This window comes from Vulpes lagopus, chromosome 10 (genome assembly GCF_018345385.1).
Source record: "Vulpes lagopus strain Blue_001 chromosome 10, ASM1834538v1, whole genome shotgun sequence".
NCBI lineage: Eukaryota > Metazoa > Chordata > Mammalia > Carnivora > Canidae > Vulpes > Vulpes lagopus.
The window spans coordinates 45,728,031-45,747,954 of NC_054833.1; the positions used below are offsets into that span (position 1 = coordinate 45,728,031).

Below are 19,924 nucleotides of genomic sequence, written 5' to 3' on the forward strand. Positions count from 1 at the left end.
AAATAAAGACAAGAAAATACATCTAAGGAGTAGTACAGTTTTCTTAGTTACATATTTGATGTCCTTTTCAGTAAAAGCCGCAACGCTCCACAGCAGGCAGCTGCTTACTTTTACTTCCCCTTCAAATTAGTGAGGATGAAATGTCTTCTTTGCTCCCTACCCTCTAACCATGTGGTTGACTTTGAATAATATTCTTTTATTTCCCACTGGTATTTTCATTTCATAATGTCCTTTTTGATATGGACACAACTTTCTTTCTTCCCAGTCCTATACCTGTTTCTTTCACTTAAATGGGGAAGAAAAATATGCAGTGCCTCCCTCTCCCTCTCCCTCTCTAATGGAACCCTATAATGATAGGGTTTACCTCTACCAGCCAGTCACCCAGTACTATTTAATTGCTGTCATTACAGAGTTCATCAAAGTACATATTTTGTTTGAGTCTCACTCATCCTGGTAATGCCAGAATATTGGATAGCATTAAAATAATTTGTTAATTATTTTGGTTACATGTTAAAAATATTTATTTATTATTTATTTAATCCCAAAGAAATAGTCAATAATTTATGGTTGGCCTATGCTGTTGAATGCATGAATAAGAGGGTACCGAGGACCCTGCAGAAGAAAGATTTGCCAGTTTTCTTAAACTCTGATCTTTATTAACACCTTTACATTTCCAGCTTTCTTTCATTGTTCCTAATTTCTAATTTCCAAGTAGGAGCCTTAAGGGGAGCCTTGGTTATAAAGCCTTGGGTACCAGTTCACCAACATTATTTTCAGATATGAGTACTGCTAATATATCTGTTTTCCTTTAAGACAAAGAATTTACTTTTATTATGCCCAGAGCCTGGATGTGATGCAACATCAAGAGAAAGCGTAGCAGACACGGCTTCAAGCAGGAGCCCGTTTGAAATGTTTTCTCCCAGATGTAAACATGTAGATCATTACCAGTTTTAACATTTGTACTTAGAGAATTCTCACTTTGCAGACTGATGCATCAAATACTGCACAGCCTTTAGGAATAAGTCTTTTCTACACAGTAAGAGATCTTTTGTCAGCAAGCCACAAAGTACTAGATGCACTTGGCCAATAGAGCACCATTGTCTTTGCCTCTTAGGTATGTGAAGTACGGCTCAGGCCCAGCTCGGTTTCCACTCCCAGACATGCTGAAATACGTTATTGAATTTGCTAGCACAAAACCTGCCTCAGAAAGCCCCACGTGTCAAAGTGATGCACACATGACGTTACCACTTTCTTCCGTGCACTGCCCAGTTTCTGACCTGGCATCCAAGGAAAGGTAATGAAAACAAGTGTTTAAAATAGTACACATTTGGGGGGTGGAGGGGCACCTGGCTGGCTCATTTGGTGGAGCATGTGACTCTTGATCTCAGGGTTGTAAATTCAAGCCCCATGTTAGGTATGGAGATTACGGGACGCCTGGGTGGCTCAGCAGTTGAGCATCTGCCTTTGGCTCAGATCATGATCCCAGGGTTCAGGGATCAAGTGATCGAGTGCCACATCAGGCTCTCTGCAGGGAGCCTGCTTCTCCCTCTGCTTGTGTCTCTGCCTCTCTGTGTTCTCATGAATGAATGAATAAAATTTTTAACAACAACAAAAAAAGGTATGGAGATTACTTAAAAATAAAATCTTTTTTTAAAAAAAGATAGTGGGCAGCCCGGGTGGCTCAGCGGTTTGGCGCTGCCTTCGGCCCAGGGCCTGATCCTGGAGACCCGAGATTGAGTCCTGCGTCAGGCTCCCTATGTGGAGCCTGCTTCTCTGCCTGTGTCTCTGCCTCTTTCTGTGTCTCTCATGAATAAATAAAATAAAATTTTAAAAAGATAGTACACATTAGGCCTTTTTGTTTTATTTGAACTGTGTACCATCTTTCCACCTGATAAGCACTCACCCCATGAAGAGGGCAAAAGCCATGAGTTACTTGTCTTAAAGGGAAGGGTTTGTTCCTGTTTAGTTGGGAATGTTTCTGATTCCCACCAGGGTGCTCACTTGTCTTGCCCACAGGATAGTTAGGATTATTTCAGAGGCTTCTTGAACTGCCTGCAATGGTGTCCATGCCCCACCAAGGTCACCTTGTTTTGAACCAGCAGTACGCTCGCTGCCTCTCAATCCCTGATCTTCCAAAACCTCTCATTCTCACATCTGCTGAGAAGGATGCTCAACCAAGTCAACCTCAGGGAAAGACTTACTCATGAGTAGACAATTAAAACAGTTAAAGAACTGGCTAGAAATTGAAGAGAACAGCCAAGAGAGGCTTACTTGTGTAAGAACCAAGAGACCAAGTCACATGAGCCCAGATCAGATATGATGTGTGTGTCCTGGTTAATACCATCACTAGAACCCATGGTGAAAAAAGCCCATACTTCATATTTATTGCTTCTGTGTGTTTTATTCAGTTATCTGCATCGTGGAAACTCTGTTGTGATTCCTTGATTCTTCCAGTCCAGTCTTCTTTGTATTCTTCCTTCATGTTCCTTCTTAGAAGAAGTGGTTAGAGAGCATGAACCATAGACTCAGATCTGGGTTTAAATCCCATAATTTACTAGTTGAGTGAGCTTAAGTAAGTTGCTTAACTTCTCTAAACCTTGGGTTTGTCATTGGTGAACTAGGGATGGCAACAATATCTGCCTCATAAGCAAGTTGTATTAAATGAGGTGATGCATATAAAGAAATGGTTTGGTTCAGTGCCTTTATAGAGCAAATATTCATTAAATTATAGCAGTACTTTTCCATGTAGCAGTTAGTTTTACAAAGCACACTAATTGAGGCCAAGGCATATTTTGGAAATTATCATGCAAATACAATTTTTCTCTTTTTTCAGTACAAGTAAGGAAAGCTCTTCTCAGGATGTTGAAGGTACCTTTTCTTCTCCTGAAGATTCTCTACCCGAGTCTATTGCAATAAATAAGCCACTTACATCTTCCCGGTCTTCCATGGAAATGCCTGCACAGCCAGCTCCTCGAACTGTCACGGATGAGGAGATAAACTTTGTTAAAACCTGTCTTCAGAGGTGGAGGAGTGAGATTGAACAAGATATACAAGGTTGGCTCTCTAAAAACTTGTTGGACAACTAACCTTTCCCTTTCTGCTGGAAGTTAGGCATAAATGATGGAAAGGCACAATTCAGGCACACGGTGATTGGGACTGCTTTTGTACTTTCAGTTCCTTCCAGCATACAACTGCGGAAAGATCCCTCCTAGAAACCCTCCCCCAGATTTCTGGGAACTCCTGGGACTCTTCGATATTTGTGATCACTGTCAGGATTTTTCTGCATATGCTGATTTCTGTTCCTATGGTTTATGTGAACCCAGGCTTTACTTGACCCAGACTTAGAATTTAGCACTCCTAGGGGTGCCTGAGTGGCTCAGTGGTTGAGCATCTACCTTCTGCTCAGGTCGTGATCCTGGGGTCCTGGGATCGAGTCCTGCATTGGGCTCCCTGCATGGAGCCTGCTTCTCCTTCTGCCTGTGTCTCTGCCTTTCTCCGTGTGCCTCTCATGAATAAATAAATCTTAAAAAAAAAAAAAAAAGAATGTAGCGCTCCTAGATTTCCCTTTTTTATGAGTCTTGTGTATATGAAGCATGTTTTTACTGAAAGCGAATGAGGCAGAGAATGTTTGAGCAATGTATACAATGTAAAATGGAATTATTCAGTGTTCTGTTTTTAAAAATCCTTTGGCCTCGTCATGTTGCTCAGACTTCCCTCCTGTTCCTTTCTCCTTTTATCTAGGGAGCTAAATAAATAAATTAAAATAATCAGATCAATCAAATCACATAATCACATCAGTCAGATCAAATTAAATCATCAAACCCAGATTCCTCCCAAGTTCTTACCACATATATTTTGCCTTGCCTTTTGCCTTGCCTTCTCCTCTCTCGTCCTATCTTAGGGACATGTATTTTATACCCAGAGTGACCCATTAAAGTCTTTTTCTAAATAGAGGTGGTTTCTTTTGGGAGAAATTCTGGTGCCAAGTAGAAGAGATAATTTTTTTAACCTTTGATGGAATTATGTTAAGCTAAAAGCACTAGGTGCCTTGAAAGCCTGTACTCCTTCGTGATTCATAGAGTAGAGCTGAAATTGTCAGAACCCAGGCACAGAGAATCCGTGCTCTTTGCTTAGCTGAAGCACCCTGTGTGGCATAGAATGACATCATTTTAACTATGTTTCTTGTTTTTTGTTTCTTTAACAGATTTAAAGAATTGTATTGCGAGCACCACCCAGACTATTGAGCAGATGTATTGTGACCCTCTCCTTCGTCAGGTAGAATGAAAATTGATGGGAAAGTAGTTAAGGCATGTCCCCCTGTACTGATGGTAGATCCAAAAGAAAATTTGATAGTTTTCTTTTAGACTGACTGGGAACCTCCCTGAGTTAGAAGAATAAACTTAGGACAGAAATAGGTATTTTTCTATTTCTTTTCAGGCCAAAACAAGGACTGTATCTTCTACTAACAGTAACATTTAAAACAGATTTGTTTTGATTCTGCCACATGTTATTTTTTTCATATAGTAGAAAGGTTTGCTGTCAAGTGTTAAGAAATTTCTCATAAAGTGATAATTGAAATCGTGTGGTGGGGAAAACCCCAGGCAGGGATTGGTTCCACACCCTTTTCCCAAAGTATCATCATCCTTGGTGATGCTTGGCTTAGCAGCGTGCTTTCAAGCTTTGTTTCCCTGAAAATCCCAGAAGGGAATGTGGTCAGGGCAGAAATTTTTATTGTCCACATAAATTTTTGTTTGGGATAACATCGTGAGCACAAAGAGGATAAGATGCTGCAGTCAGGGCCCGAGTGCTCAGTGTAGCTTCTTTGTGCGTGGCTGGAGGAGGAGAACCCTGTCAGCTGCCAGGTCTCATGGAGGCACAGCAGGAATGCGCTGTGTAAATCTTGGGTTTTCTTCACTGACCCTTCTGTGTTTCAAAAATTTCCCCACCAGGAAAACCTGTGAAGGTACTGACTGAATGATTCTCTGGCTGATTTTTCTTTTTTTTCATCAGTACCTATAGCATTGCTGTTTTTCTCCATCTCAAAACAAATGCTTTTCAAACACAAACAAACAAGTATGGAATTGAAAGGGTCCTCACCCCAGATAGATGGATGAGTCACTCGGCAGGTGAAATGTAGGGATCATATGACTGATTCATGATGAAACGTGCTAACGTGAAATTCGGTACCAAATAAAATCAGTGTAGAACAAGAGAGCCGCTAAACGTGCTGTAGGTCCTAAATGCAGTGCATGTTTCTCAACATGAGTGGTGAAGGTGATTTCTATTTTTAAATAAACTGAATTTGGGATTAGAGGGATGCATAGATCTGTGTTATCTTTGACTTGAGATCTGCAATTGAAGACTTTAAAGAGTCACCAAAGAGGTCGTCTCGTTCAGACGTGTGGTTTTAAAGATTCAGGAATGGAAACACAATTGGTAGATTCCAAGACTGTATTTTTGTTCATACTGTATCGTCAAGGTACTTACCATTAACCCTATCTCAAACATGTGTATAAAATAGTCAATTTTCTTATGTCTGCTAGCTGGCCATAAGTTTGAATTTTAATTACCTAAAATTTCTTATTTACTTTGCTTAATCTGACTCAGGAAAGTATCTTCTCCTTGGCAGGTGCCTTACCGCTTACATGCTGTTCTCGTCCATGAAGGGCAAGCAAATGCTGGACATTACTGGGCCTATATTTATAATCAGCCCCGACAAGTCTGGCTCAAGTACAATGACATCTCTGTTACTGAATCTTCCTGGGAAGAACTTGAAAGAGATTCTTATGGGGGCCTGAGAAATGTTAGTGCTTACTGTCTGATGTACATTAACGACAAGCTACCACACTTCAACGCAGGTAAACATAGTGTAGTGGAAGCCAGAGATGGGGAAAATCTCTACTGCTCACAGAAGGGAACAGTCTTGTGGTTTAAAAAAAAAAAAATGTTTTTTAACTACAATTTATTATAAAATAATAATGTATTTTACAAATAACAGTATAAAAGAGAATTAAGAAAAAATAAGTTTGCTTTCCTGTTTCTATCCTGGAGCCTGGCATGTATTTGTTCTTAGGTTTCTTATGGAGTATTCAGGAAGTGAGATTTTATCAATATATATCCCCACCCGATTTTCCCCCAAATGGGACATTTTCGTTCGAGCATCTTTTTCATCACTCATATGTATTAGGTAATCTCTATATTTTTTTAACCTCTGTATTTTTATAAATAGAACCAACTCACTCTTTTTAACAACTGCATCATAATTCCATCCATAATTCCATATATAATTTTTTAAGCCAGCCTCCATTGACAGACCATTATATTGTCTCTAGTTCGTTTTTGTTTTTTAATTTTTCAGGGACATCCTTGTGCACATGTTTTTGGACCCTTTGAGAATAGCTAAATTTTAGTGGCTTTGCCTGAACAATTTCATACTTCTCATGATACTATAATTGTGAGAGCAATCATTATCATTTATATTGGAACTTTACTACTTACTATGTGCTTTCAAACTTTATTTCTCTCATAACTGAAAGCTCTAAAAGACAGGCTAGGAATTCTTCTTGCCAGTGCCAATGTGTTCCAGCTGAGGTACTCTGCTCCTCCAGACTCACGGCCAGTGAACAAATGGCAGGCCCAAGATTCAGATCCAGTTCTGACTAAATTCTGTGGTGTGAGGGGTGCCTAGGGAGCTCAGTTGGTTAAATGTCTGCCTTTGGCTCAGGTCGTGATCCCAGGGTCCTGGGATCCAACCCTGAGTCTGGTTTCCTGCTCAGTGGGGAGTCTGCTTCTCCCTCTTGCCCCTCCCCTTATGCTCTCTCTAGCTATCTCTCTTTCTCTTTCAAATAAACAAGTAAAATCTTAAAATAAATTCTGTGCTTTCTTCCATTTACATTATTCTCTCTTCCTTTTACATTTTCTGGGAGAAGTCTTCTGAGCAGCATTTTGCATCTAAGATCATGGAAGACTTTTCCGTTTCATATTCAGACTGTACTGGGTTGAGTAAGTAAGAAAACAGAAGGCATTTTGTTCAGGCGGTGCACTGTCTTTCTGATCTGCTGGTGTGGCCAGGGACAGGGGAGAGAAAGAATGATCACTTAGCAGTAACTGCTCTTCATAATTGCATCTCTGTAGCACCAGAGCAGGGACAGCTGCTTGTGGGAGTTGTACAAATGACTGGACTATTGTTGGTAGTGTATAGGAGCCTTGTTATTACATATATGGTTCATTTTTATACTATAGAAACTGATAAATGGAAACTGTCATTTACTTAATGAAAAGACGAATTAAAGGCAACCCGGGAGTGGATGTGTTGTTCTACTGTAAGCTTCTTGTTTTTGATTTGGTCACAGGATTAGAAATGAAATTTCGAGGTTCCTGGCTGGCTCAGTCGGAAGAATGTGCGACTCTTGATCTCCAGGTCATGAGTTCGAGCCCCATGTAGAGCTAACAAAAGTAAAATCTTAAAAAAAAAAATGAGATTTCATATGTTCTTGATATCCTTGCCATTTTTCTTCCAAACCTTAAATTATCCCCCAGGTATTATTTACCATCTAACCGTTGTATCACATTGCTTTCTGATAGCACCCACTTATGTGGACCTGAAGCAGTATAGATGTCTTGGAATTCATCTCTAACCATCTTGAGAAGGGTATTTTTATCCGTAATAGTTGTGGTTACACTGATAAAACTGTTCAACTTGAAATTTCCACTGGATCTAATGTTCTGGATTTCTAAATGTTGGGTCTGTTCTTGCTATTTTGCCAGTGATTTGGCCTCTATTCCAAATCCCTGCTTTCTATCACTCATCCATTCATTCATTCATTCATTCAACAGATACCCCTGCATGTCTACCTACTAATCTGCCAGGCCCTGTTACTAGTGTGCTATGACAGTTGGCTTTATACTGTCATTACTTCTGCTGGATTATGTATGTATGTATTTTTTGTGTGGAGTAAGAAAAAGGACAAAGTGTCTTCTTTTGTTTTCTTTCTAGAAAGGACCTTCTAATTCCTTGTGACCTTCGGCTGGATGGCGCTGCATTTTAACTCTGTTTTCATTCTCGTCTCAGAGACAGCCCCAAGTGAACCAGATCAGATGTTAGGAGAAGTGGATGCCCTGTCTGTTGAGCTGAAGCATTACATTCAGGAAGATAACTGGAGGTTTGAGCAGGAAGTCGAGGAGTGGGAAGAAGAGCAGTCTTGCAAAATCCCACAAATGGACTCCTCCACCAGCTCAGCATCACAGGATTTCTCTCCGTCCCCAGGTAACTGGGGAGGGCCCTTGTTTCCATGATCTGGCGGTGTTCACCATGCCCCCCGTCAGCCAGCTCTGGCGCTTCCGCTGACTGAGGGCTTCCACGGTCTGCACTGTGTATAGTCCAAGTGTAGCTGATGTTGCACGAAGCGTTGCTGGTGTTGCACAACTTGACAGAATAGCTTGTGGCTTGAGGGTGTCCTTTGCAATGAGCAGAAGTAAGAGCAGAAAGACCAGCTCCCTGTACTTCTCATCTGTTCAGTTTTCATGGTTTCCCAGGTTGCCAGAGAAGCTATGGTAGGATTACTAAGCAGACTCTATGAAACCTGTTCCCCAGAGGCAGTCTTCCTAACGGAAGGCCATTTGTCGGAAGCCTTCATTAACGTAAAGCAATATGACAAAGTTGGGAGCACATTCAATTTTCCGAAACCATCAGTGGGTTCTTTCTGAGGTAGACATTTCTTTGAGTCACTAGGTTCTAGGGGAGATTTGCAGATTCTACTTTAAATGTTTGCTAAAAGGGTTGTAGATGAACCTCTGTGTCTGTCTTGCTTGCCCTTTTACAGAGTGTTTTAGACGTCACTCACCATCAGATGCTAATCCCTTTGTACCATTCATTACCAGAGCCTTCAGCAGCATCTTCTCACGGGGTCCGCTGCTTGGCATCTGAGCACGCAGTGATCGTGAAGGAGCAGACGGCGCAGGCCATTGCCAATACCGCGCGTGCCTACGAGAGGAGCGGCGTGGAAGCGGCGCTGAGCGAGGTGACAGTGATGCAGAAGCCCACACTTAGGAGGGGGGGGCTCGCAACCATGACCGCCACTTTCTCACATTTCTATTACTGTGTCTCTGCTGCATTTAACCAGTCCCTCTCTCTTTCTCCTGTTTTGTCCTTACTCTTTTTCTCCATCCTGCTGCCACAGCTTCAGGAAGCTGAACCCGAGAAGCCCCCGCCCCCGGAAACAAACCTTGCAGAGCAGTCAGAGCAGCCCCCAAAGGCGAAGGACGCAGAGTCTGCCGCCCAGCCTAATTCTGAGGCCTCTGAAGTCGAGATTCCCAGTGTGGGAAGGATTCTGGTTAGATCTGATGCAGATGGATATGATGAGGAGGTACACAGATGAGTGCAGGATTCAGCTGTCTGTCTCCAGTCTTCTGTTCCTTCCCCTGTGACTGATATACTTGTCTAAGATGTTTGGCAATAGTTAATATTGGAACAAATAGTTATAATTGAAACATGTAATGAAAAGAGGGCCCATCTGGTTTTGACCTTATATGCTGTTTTGTAAAAGATAGCCTCATTCCCACTGAATGCTGCGCCTGGTATATATCTCCCCAGGCATATACTGATGGAGGCACCTCAGAGTCTAGATGTCTCGGAAGAGTAGCACTCAGTTACTTTTTTGGTATTTTGAGCAAAAAAAAAAGCCTTTTAAATTAGGAGCCTTTGTCTTTGGAAATATTAGTTTATTGTTTTCCCTCCAAATATAAAATTTTCAGTTGTCTAGTGAGCAAAACAAATGTGAATTGAAGTTGTTTTTGATTCCAAAGCTTTTGGAAGAAGCTGTGGGATCCCAAGCTCCTTGCGGTTGGTCCCTTTCAGTTGGCACTGCATGTAACAGTTATGAATCCTAGCCCTTGGGGTTCTTTTTATTCCTGTGGGATATTTTTTTTTCCCAAATCATTGAAAAGTTTTGGTTTTATAAAGTCATGTTTGTATATCACCTAATTTCCAGACTGTTTTAAGCGTACTGATTATTTTAGTAGAACTCTAATAAAATATTTGTGTACTGGGATACACAGCCAAATTACAGAACTCCACTGGAATTCTCACTGTGGACACTTCCCCTGGGAGAGCTATCATTTAGCTTTATTTTTTCGCAGTGCTGTCTGTAGATGCTCTCAGATGTCCCTCTTTATTTATCTGCTAAATTAGAGTATATAGGAACAGCTCTTCCTGGGCCAGCTTTCACCACAGGGTACAGGGACGGGGCCGTGGGTGTGCATGGGGGCAGGTGCACAAATCTGGACCGCTAGCAGTTGCTGCCCGTGGGCACACTGCCACTCTTCCCTTCAGCAGCCTACTTGCCTTTCTTCCATTCAGTCTTCTTTTGAACTTCTCTTCTCTTCTTTTTCTCTCTGTGTTTTGTGCCCTCTTGTGGTAGGTGATGCTGAGCCCCGCCATGCAAGGGGTCATCCTGGCCATAGCTAAAGCCCGTCAGACCTTTGACCGAGATGGGTCTGAAGCAGGGCTTATTAAGGTATCTCTTTTTAAAAATCTAATCTTTATACCACCGGTATCATAGTAACAAGACCATAATTCTATTAAGTGGTAAAAAATGGGATGAAGAATGTTTTTCCTTCAAGTAACACCTAAAACTCCATTTCCAGTCACACTAATGGACAGGACAGCTCCTCCCATGATACCGACAGTGCCTCCCCTCAGTGCTAGCATAGCATTCGTGAGCTATACCCAACTATGTTAGGCCTGGCCTGGGGGGCTTGCTGTTGTCCTTAGGAGATAGATATCTGTTAATAAAGCTGGGAGTGAGGCATTGCTTTTATGGTTTGGGAGCCATAAAACAAGAAAGGCCATTTTTTTAAGGTACCTGAATAAAATTTAAGGTACTTGACTAAATTGCATTTATGTGCATTTTTAAAAGTTCAGGTCCTTGGAACCCAAGGTTAGCCTGAGCTAGTTAGTACTAAATACTTGATTTTCTTAAAACCTTATGAGAAAAATGAATTTCTGATGAATGCAGTACATCTTTGGTGCCACAGGAGTTCTCGCCCTTATGAAATGCAAACAACTTACAGATTCCGTGGTTGCCTCTGTAATTCCCCAATATGAATTTCTCAAAAGTCTCCTTGGAGTTACGAGAATCTCTCTAGCCCATAGGCATCAGGTTCTGTGAGCAGAACCCCACAGCGCACCCTGTTCTGACTACCAGTTTTGTCCCTAATAGGCATTCCATGAAGAATACTCCAGACTCTACCAGCTTGCCAAAGAGACGCCCACTTCTCACAGCGACCCTCGGCTCCAGCATGTGCTGGTCTACTTTTTCCAAAATGAGGCACCCAAGAGAGTTGTAGAACGGACCCTCTTGGAACAGTTTGCAGATAAAAATCTTAGCTATGATGAAAGGTGAGATGCAGCGCTCAGGTGCATTGCCCAATGCTTCTGGGTTGGGCCCCGTGACCTCCTCTGACTTTGGGAAAGCTGTGCCCTGCACCTCACAGTTTTTTGACCCTTGTCCCACACAGATCGATCAGCATCATGAAGGTGGCTCAAGCTAAACTGAAGGAGATTGGTCCAGATGACATGAATATGGAAGAGTACAAGGTGAAATCTTTTAAGTCTATAAAACAAAATATTACTTCTTAAGGCCAAGCTAACAATTTTGTGTTATCACAAACTGACTTGCCCCCACCCAACCCCGCAAAAATCACAAGTGGGTGAGAATAGATAAATGATCTTTTCTGACCCTCAGAATAACCTGTTTCTTTGTCCATTTTTCTGTTAGAATAAATTAACATTTTGTTTCCTTTTAATACCTACTTTAGTCTTGATTCCTGGTTTTGGTTTGTTTTAAAATCATTGTGTGGCTTTTTATATTTCTATATTTTAAATGAAATTTCTGTTCATTAAAATGCATATATAAATACAAATTTCCCCAAAAGCATTGTGTTAGAAGTGAAACAGTGCTTTGTGACACCCAGTGTGCCTCTGACACCTGCTGAGCTGAGTGTCATTCTGTGTAATTGGAACGGCCTTGTCCTTCGGTGGTTCCTAAAGGCGCACAATTTTGTCACAACTCAACAGGCATCTGTGTTTTTTTTTTTTTTTTAAGATTTTGTTTATTTATTCATAGACAGAGAGAGAGAGGCAGAGACACAGGCAGAGGGAGAAGCAGGCTCCATGCAGGGAGCCCGATGTGGGACTCGATCCCGGGTCACCAGGATCACACCCCAGGCTGCAGGCAGCGCCAAACCGCTGCGCCACCGGGGCTGCCCGACAGGCATTTGTTTAAACCAGAGCTGCAGGACCTTGATGGGGGTGTTGGAAATTAAGATAATACATTCTAAAGCTCACATGAAATAAATATTTCTGTCCTTCAGAAGAAGTAACAGGTCACTGAAAATTAAGGTCAACAGTGGACTTCATTGTAAATGGTGACTGTGTCATGATCAGAAGCTCTTGTGTTTGTGATTTTTGTGCCTGGCCATATGTGCTGGATAAGCACTTGTACGCAGTGTCAGACTTACCATGGTGGGAAGGGTAGTGATGTTTATGGTGACCGTAATCACTAATGGCATTCATTCCTTTTCAGAAGTGGCATGAAGATTATAGTTTGTTTCGGAAAGTGTCTGTGTATCTCCTAACAGGCCTGGAGCTCTACCAGAAAGGAAAGTATGTGGGCCTTTTATGTCTTTTGGATTATTGGTCACGGCCCTCTTAACTACCCACACAGATGCCCACCTGGGAATACCAAGAACTGTGGCCGTGCATCCCCTCCCCTGTCCCACGCACCAGGGTGCCCCTGCCTTGCCCACTGTTTCACTGAACACACATGCTAGGCCATCCTTCAGGCAGCGGTAGATATGTTGGTGAGGATACGTAATGGCCAGATTTTCTTTGTGATAAATGAAGATGAATTCAGAAAATGAATTTTAGAGTTGGAATGGACCTTAGTAATCACACAGTCCCCTCCTTTGGTTTAGAATCCAGGAAGCCCAGGGAAGTTTCATGGTTCACTTTGGGTTTCTTGACCAGTTTGCAGAAGAGCTGAGAGTGACTGCAGTCTCTGGGCCTCTGGCTTTTCCCAGGGCACCGCACTGCTTCTGTCCTGAGGACTTGGCTGTAACTGCAGCCATGTAAATGTTTGCACTGAGGGACAGAGGGGTCGAAGCCCTGGGTTTTGGAGAAAGGAGCACTCAGCTATTGATGATCTATCATTCTTTAAGGTACCAAGAGGCACTGTCCTACCTGGTCTATGCCTACCAGAGCAATGCTGCTCTGCTGACGAAGGGGCCCCGCCGTGGGGTGAAGGAATCGGTCATCGCTCTGTACCGAAGAAAATGCCTTCTGGTATGTACTGCTCATTAAGCCTTAACGATCTTTATTATTTTGTCCTCATCTCTGTTCCTTGAAGCCACAAAGAATTACAACTTAAAAACTAATCTTCGATAGGTTTTAGATTTCTCTAGACTCTTGAGAGCAGCTGTAAATTGAAACAGATTCTTTTAAGTTACTTAAAATAATCTCTTAATGAATATCCTTAAATGAATACTTAAATGAATATTCTTCTTCTTCAGCCCCTTCTTAGGACAAGAATCAGTTACCCCTTTCTTTGTGCCCTCTATGTACAACTGCATTATGGTGTTTATCATTACATTGCTTCTCTACTGGATTGTGAATTCAAGCACAGACCCTTTTCTTATTTTGCTGTTTTCTCTGTGCCTGGCATATCGTAAGCATGCAACAGATACATGTTGAAGGAATGCAGTGTTTTTTCTACGTTCTGTGCAATGCTACCTGCTAAGCTAGTAGATGGGAATTTTAGCAACCCCTAAGAGACTCCAGTTTTTTTTAAAAAAAGGTATAAACCATAAGACTTGGTCCTGCTGTTCTGTTAATCTCACAGTCCTACAGCACTGAATGTCTAGCCTGGCCTCTTTGGCATTTGGCCTCTTGGACAATGGCAGACCTGTATGCCCTCTGCCTCTCCAAGGGTTTGGACAGGTACTTGTCCTTCAGAGAACCACAAAAGGCAAGCTTCTCCCCACATTGGGAGCCTGGATTTGTCCTCCCTGACATCCCTCACGATTGCTCTTCCTGAGAAGAGTCCAGCCAACATTGCTGTTGCTGCCTTGTTAACACCAGATGGAAGAGATTAAGTCATGACACATATTCATCTCAAGAGCTTCATTTTCTGATTTATACCTTGATTTCTGCTTCAGTTAGAGGATGTGGCAGGGCGTTTTGGAGCTGAAAAAGAGGACTTGTAGCTGTGATGTCTGAATTTTATTATACTTTAAATCACCAAGTACAGATTACATTTTGAAGGTCCTGCTCATCTTCCTTTGGTCGGTGGTAATAGTGATTGAGGTTCTTTGCATCACGGGCTCACAACCCCCAGTGTGTGTTAGGGTCACTTAGGGAGCTTTCACCCTGTGGTGACTCCTCCCCAGACTGTCAAACCAGAGGCTCTGGAGAGAGGCCTAGGCATCAGCGTTTCTTCTGCAGATGATTCTGATGCTCAGTGGAGATTGAGAGCCATTGAATGAGCAGTTTAGTAGAACAATGATAGGCAAGACCTTGACTTGCAAGTTTAGGTAAATGGATCACAGTCCTTGCTGTATTAGAATCACCTTGGGAGCTTTTAAATAAAACCCTAGTGCCCTAGTCACCTGCATACCAATCAAATCTGCATGCTCGGGGGTGGGGCACCAGTAGTTTGTAAAGATTCCCAGGCAACATGCAGTAAATTTTGGGAACGACTTGTTTAGGCTCTTCTGAAATAGGTTCTTATCTGTTTCAGACTGTTTTTCCCCCCCAATCTGCCTTTTACCCGTAGGAGCTGAATGCCAAAGCAGCTTCTCTCTTTGAAACAAACGATGACCACTCTGTAACAGAGGGCATTAACGTGATGAATGAGTTGATCATTCCCTGCATTCACCTTATCATTAATAATGACATCTCCAAGGATGACCTACATGCCATTGAGATCATGAGAAACCATTGGTGCTCTTACCTTGGGCAAGATATTGCTGGTATGTTGCTGTTGGCACTTGCAATAACTTCTGAGGCTCTTCACAGTTTTAGAAATGACAGTGTTTTCACTCTACAGCCCTGGTTATCAAACCTTTTTAAAGGATTATTGAAGCCTATAAGTGAGTTAAAAGTGAATCTGCTCTAGTGAAACAAGGGATAGGATCCTAGACCTTTGTCCCTGTTAGCTTCCCTTACCTCCTCTGTGGCCACTAAAGCACCTCTGCAAACAGCCTGGCCACAAGCCCTGTTCAGAAAAATTACCCTTCTCTGGGAATGTCAGACTTACATTACTCTTTGATCTGTCAGACTCTTTATGTAGCCTGATTGCCTGGTGGTGCCATAACTAAACTTTCCCATGACTTGAAATTGTAAGACAGAACACCTCTTAATAGCTACGATGCCCTCAGAATTAATAAAATGGTAAGTGGAATAGCCTTGCTTGTCCACAGCATTTTGGAGAGGGTGCCAAAGAGTTTGGGTGAGTTTTGATGGACATAGAAAGTTGGTATATGTTCTAACATGAAGCTTCTTTGTTAGTTTCTCACTGATGTAAAGATTCTATTCTATTCTATTGACTTGTTAAAGTATTCATGTTTATAATATTTACTGGAAAATTCTATAATTAGTAGTTACAAATTTCCTTTTAAGGTCTTCAGTTTTTCTTTAGACTGTATGGTAGAGCTTTACTTAAGGTCATGTGTACACGCTAGTATGTTTTAATCATTGAAAGGAAATAGCACTATTGTGTCAATGGCATAGAGTATCAAATCCACTTTCTCAAGTTTTAAAAGGATGATACATTAGAAGGCCTGACAACGAAATGAATATTTAGTGTTATCCTGTCACACATCACATGGCTTAAAGCAGTGACCTAGTGCTTTGGTTTATTTGACCAAGTATTCTTTGTTCCTGGTTTGGACTTAAGGAATCATCATTTGTTGTTAGCTGGCCAGCACCATGCTCTGACCTCTGAGGTTGGAGAATGAGTGGGCTCTATGGAAGGTTTTCCCATTATAGTTGCAGACTTAACTAGTTTGTACTCAGAGAACTGTTTAGTTGTATATGTAACCATTCATTTTCCTTCCACAGAAAATCTACAACTGTGCTTAGGGGAGTTTCTACCGAGGCTACTAGATCCTTCTGCAGAAATCATTGTCTTGAAGGAGCCTCCAACTATTCGACCTAATTCTCCCTATGACCTTTGTAGCCGATTTGCAGCTGTCATGGAGTCAATTCAGGGGGTTTCAGCTGTGACAGTGAAATAAGCCCCCACATGGTCAAGGTCCAGTTTGGTCTCCGGCTGCCTGCCTGTTGCACAGAAGTCTGTTGTCACAGTGTTTACCCTGGGGAAGGGATTAGGTGGGAAAGTAAGATTCAGATCCAGACCCAACCATGCTCTGTGTGTAAAGAAGGATTGAAAATAAAATTGCACTTTTTAGGTACAGAATCATAAAAGCAATTTCACTAAAAAAAGACAAGAACCATTGTATTAAGGTATTGAATTATGTCAGAAGACCTTAAATGACTCTTGTACCTTCAAAAGTGCCTGGGCTTTTGTAAGCCTCTTGCCACTTTTAAAATTATCCTTCAGGCATAAATATTTTTGACAGTGAATAGAAGGGTGATCCATCAGAACCTGAATCAGATGAACAGCTACTAGTTATTTTATCAAATACAGGTGACATTTAAAAGTTCTTAACTGCAAGAGATGAGAAATCTAAACCTCGCCTGTCTCTTGACAGGAGATGACAGTGAGTTGCTGATGAACTGCTGCCCTTTTACATGTGGGTAGAAATATAAGGGCATGTGGCAGCAAGATGCTGCAAAATCAAAAGAAAGCTGCCTTTCCTCTCTTCTCTCTCTCCCTTATTTTTATATTTTTAAATAAACCAGAAAACCTCACACTCAGTCCTGAGTATAGAAAGGAAAGCACTAAGGACCGTAGACAGAACGGCGTCATGAAGCATGATTGAGTCACGATAGCATTGTGAGAGTTGTTCACTGTTTCAGTAAAATCTTGTAGCATCCAAAAATTGTCAACAATAGATGTCAAAGGCTGCTGCTGGCCCAAAAAAAGAAAAAAACATTTGAATACCCCTCCTCTTTTTTTGCTTCTAAAAGATAAGGGATATGGGTTTGTAAAAAGAAAAGAAAAATCTATATATATATATGTATATGTAGAGAGAGAAATATCCCCTGTTGACCATTTTTAAAAGGTTCCAGATTGGATACGTGTTTCTACCAAATTTTAACATGAATGAGAGCATAGTAGGCAGGAAGAACACTTGATACAACTATGCAGATTTTATAAATGTGCAATAAAAGTATTTGTTGTACCTTTGGCGTGCGGAATGGCTTTCATTTAAACACACATTTTTCTGGAAATAGACTCAGTAAGCATTTGTCAAGTTTGTCGTTTTCGAGAAAAAAAACAAAACAGGTGACAGGGTTGAGAGTCTTGGGGGGGGGGCGGGGGGAGCACAGGCTACAGTCGATTCTTGAGCAGCACCTAATGGTGACTGCCGCTTTCCATTGCATCCGCCCGTAGGCCCATCTACTTTATAATTTGTCGAATTTAGAAGGGGGAAAAAGTATTCTCTAACTTAAAACAGACTTTGTTCCATTTTGACTAAATTAGGGGTAGGCCATCTTTTACAGGATTTCAGAGGTGCTTTTGTGTTTCAAAGCTCACTGCCAAGATAATTGTCTCATGGGAAATTGACCAATTTTCTTACCATTGATTTGCTTTGCTGCTTGAGATTCCAAGGACCACCATTTGCTGTTCCCTTTTTAATTTCCGCCATTATTTGAGAACTGCACAGCTATAGTCTTAACGTAACAGCCCTGGGATGATGGGACTGGCTTGTCCAAGGGCCTAGATGTCTTAAGTAGTGAAGCCAGGAAGCTAACCTGTGTCTCCGCAGCCTATTAACAACTGCTCACCTGCCCTTGGTAGTCTTGTAAAATCTTTTGCTTTGTACCTTTCCACATTCATCACTTCCTGGTAGGCTGTTGGGAATCTGTAGTTGACCAAGAAAGGAACAGAGGGACATATGTATGTGTGGTGTTGGGTACTTTCTGTCATTTGGATCCACTCACCACCAAGTGCAGTGCTGGGAATCCTTTCTTTTTCCTTACATTTGCTGGCTGCTTTAGGTACAGCCTAGTTTCTTAAGAAGTCCACAAACTGAGTGGACTAAAGGATTAAGAGCGCTTAAAGGATTGTGGAAAAGCAGCATGAGGGCCACAGATGTAGGGGGGTGGGGCCTAGATGGGGTGGGGAGAAACCTACGTGGTTCTTAACCTGAAGTGTTTCAGGGCTTGGCCAGGGCACTTGACCTCAGCATAAATTCCCTTGACACTGGGCTTAGACTTTCTGGGGTTCACCAGAATTGCAACCTGCTTCTGTGTGGATTTCTTAGCTCTTTTAAGAACTCTTAAGGCATTACAAACTCATTTTTACCCTACTTCAAGAGAGAAGTATGAAGTAGACACAACAGTTTAAATAATGAAGGAACAAGAGGCAAGGGCTGGTGCAGCAGAGCTGGGATAGAAGGGGCGATTCATTGTGTAGTTTATCCACTTTCATTGCTTGGTTTACTGTGCTCTGTATGACTATCTTACAGTTTATTCTGCTAATTGTCATTTGAATTGTTTGCAATTTTTGGCTATTACCCATAATGCTGCTAGGAGCAGTCCTTTGCATGTGTTTTTCAATGCCCACACGAATGCATTTCTGTTGGCATGAACTGAGCAGAATTGCTTTTTTTTTTTTTTTTTTTGCAGAATTGCTTTATCGTAGGGTACGTGGGTCACAGGTAGAGGGCTGTCTTTACTAGGCACTGCCTGACAATTTCCCAAAGTGGTTATACCGACTGAAACTCCCACCAGCAGTTTATGAGCTCCAGTTGCCCTGTATCCTTTTCAAGATTTGGTTTTGAGTTTTTTTAATGTTAACCATTATGGCAGGTGCATGATATTGTTTTAATTTGGACTTGCTCACTAATGACGACAAGCATCTCTGTATATGCTTATTGGCCTTGGGCTATTCTCTTCTGTGAAATACCTAATTAAGTATAAGTGCCTATTGTTGGATTTACTGACTTGCTATGTGTTGATTTATAGGAGTTTTTAAAAAATAGCCACTTACAGTTTTTTGGACATAGGCATTGCATAGATCCTCTGGCTCTAGCTTTTCACCCCTGATGGCTGGATGAAAACAACTTTTTAATGTTAATGTAGTACAGTTGACCCAATCTTTTCCTTCAGGGTTAATGTTTATTTTACCCTGTTGAAATCACTATCCAAGGTCATGAAGACAGTGTGTTGTTACCTCCCAGAAGTGTCTGCTTTTTGACTCTTCCCATTCAGGTGATGGACCCAGCACCATTTACTGTATTTTTCCCAGTGCTGCGCCTTTGTCATAAATCAAGTGTCTGATGTAGAGGCCTGTTTCTGGACCCTTCTGTTTGCACCAATGTCATACTGTCTTAGTTCGTGTAGCTCTATCAGTCTTGATTTCCAGTATAGTCAGTCGTCCAGTTCTGAATATCCTCAAGATTATCCTGTCCTTAATTTTTTGTATTGCCATATAAATTTTGGAATCAGTTTGTCAGTTACACATGGACACAGATTTCAAGAGATTATTATTAGGTTTACAGTGACTATAGATAATTTGGAGAGAATTGACATCTTCTAATCTATGAACACAATATATCCTGTTTATGTAGATTTTCTTTTAATTTCTGTATAAAGTTCTTCCATATATTCCTAGATCTTCAGTGTTTTTCAAGCTCTTTTTTTAATTTCTTTTCAAGCTATTTTAAATGTCATTTTTGTAATTATATCTTTAATTGTTTTTTGCTGGTATCTAGAAACAAAGGGATATTTTTCTGC

The 19,924-nt window shown here is 41.5% G+C and overlaps 1 protein-coding gene across 5 annotated transcripts in view; it reads left to right on the forward strand.

Annotated features, from left to right (window-relative positions):
- Nucleotides 1-17,364, forward strand: part of USP28 (ubiquitin specific peptidase 28) — a 63,744-nt gene extending 46,380 nt beyond the window's left edge. For 2 of the 5 annotated variants that reach the window (XM_041771932.1, XM_041771933.1), the window contains exons 13-26: nucleotides 1,115-1,294; nucleotides 2,834-3,054; nucleotides 4,205-4,275; nucleotides 5,630-5,858; nucleotides 8,072-8,266; nucleotides 8,881-9,020; nucleotides 9,180-9,365; nucleotides 10,419-10,514; nucleotides 11,220-11,398; nucleotides 11,518-11,596; nucleotides 12,585-12,664; nucleotides 13,219-13,342; nucleotides 14,832-15,027; nucleotides 16,118-17,364. In XM_041771932.1, coding sequence (XP_041627866.1) covers nucleotides 1,115-1,294; nucleotides 2,834-3,054; nucleotides 4,205-4,275; nucleotides 5,630-5,858; nucleotides 8,072-8,266; nucleotides 8,881-9,020; nucleotides 9,180-9,365; nucleotides 10,419-10,514; nucleotides 11,220-11,398; nucleotides 11,518-11,596; nucleotides 12,585-12,664; nucleotides 13,219-13,342; nucleotides 14,832-15,027; nucleotides 16,118-16,293 — 2,152 coding nt within the window. In that variant the 3' untranslated portion in view covers nucleotides 16,294-17,364. The remainder of the gene's footprint in view (nucleotides 1-1,114; nucleotides 1,295-2,833; nucleotides 3,055-4,204; nucleotides 4,276-5,629; nucleotides 5,859-8,071; nucleotides 8,267-8,880; nucleotides 9,021-9,179; nucleotides 9,366-10,418; nucleotides 10,515-11,219; nucleotides 11,399-11,517; nucleotides 11,597-12,584; nucleotides 12,665-13,218; nucleotides 13,343-14,831; nucleotides 15,028-16,117) is intronic. The other 3 variants (XM_041771934.1, XM_041771935.1, XM_041771936.1) reach the window with 2 other exon arrangements.
- Nucleotides 17,365-19,924: the final 2,560 nt, after the last annotated feature.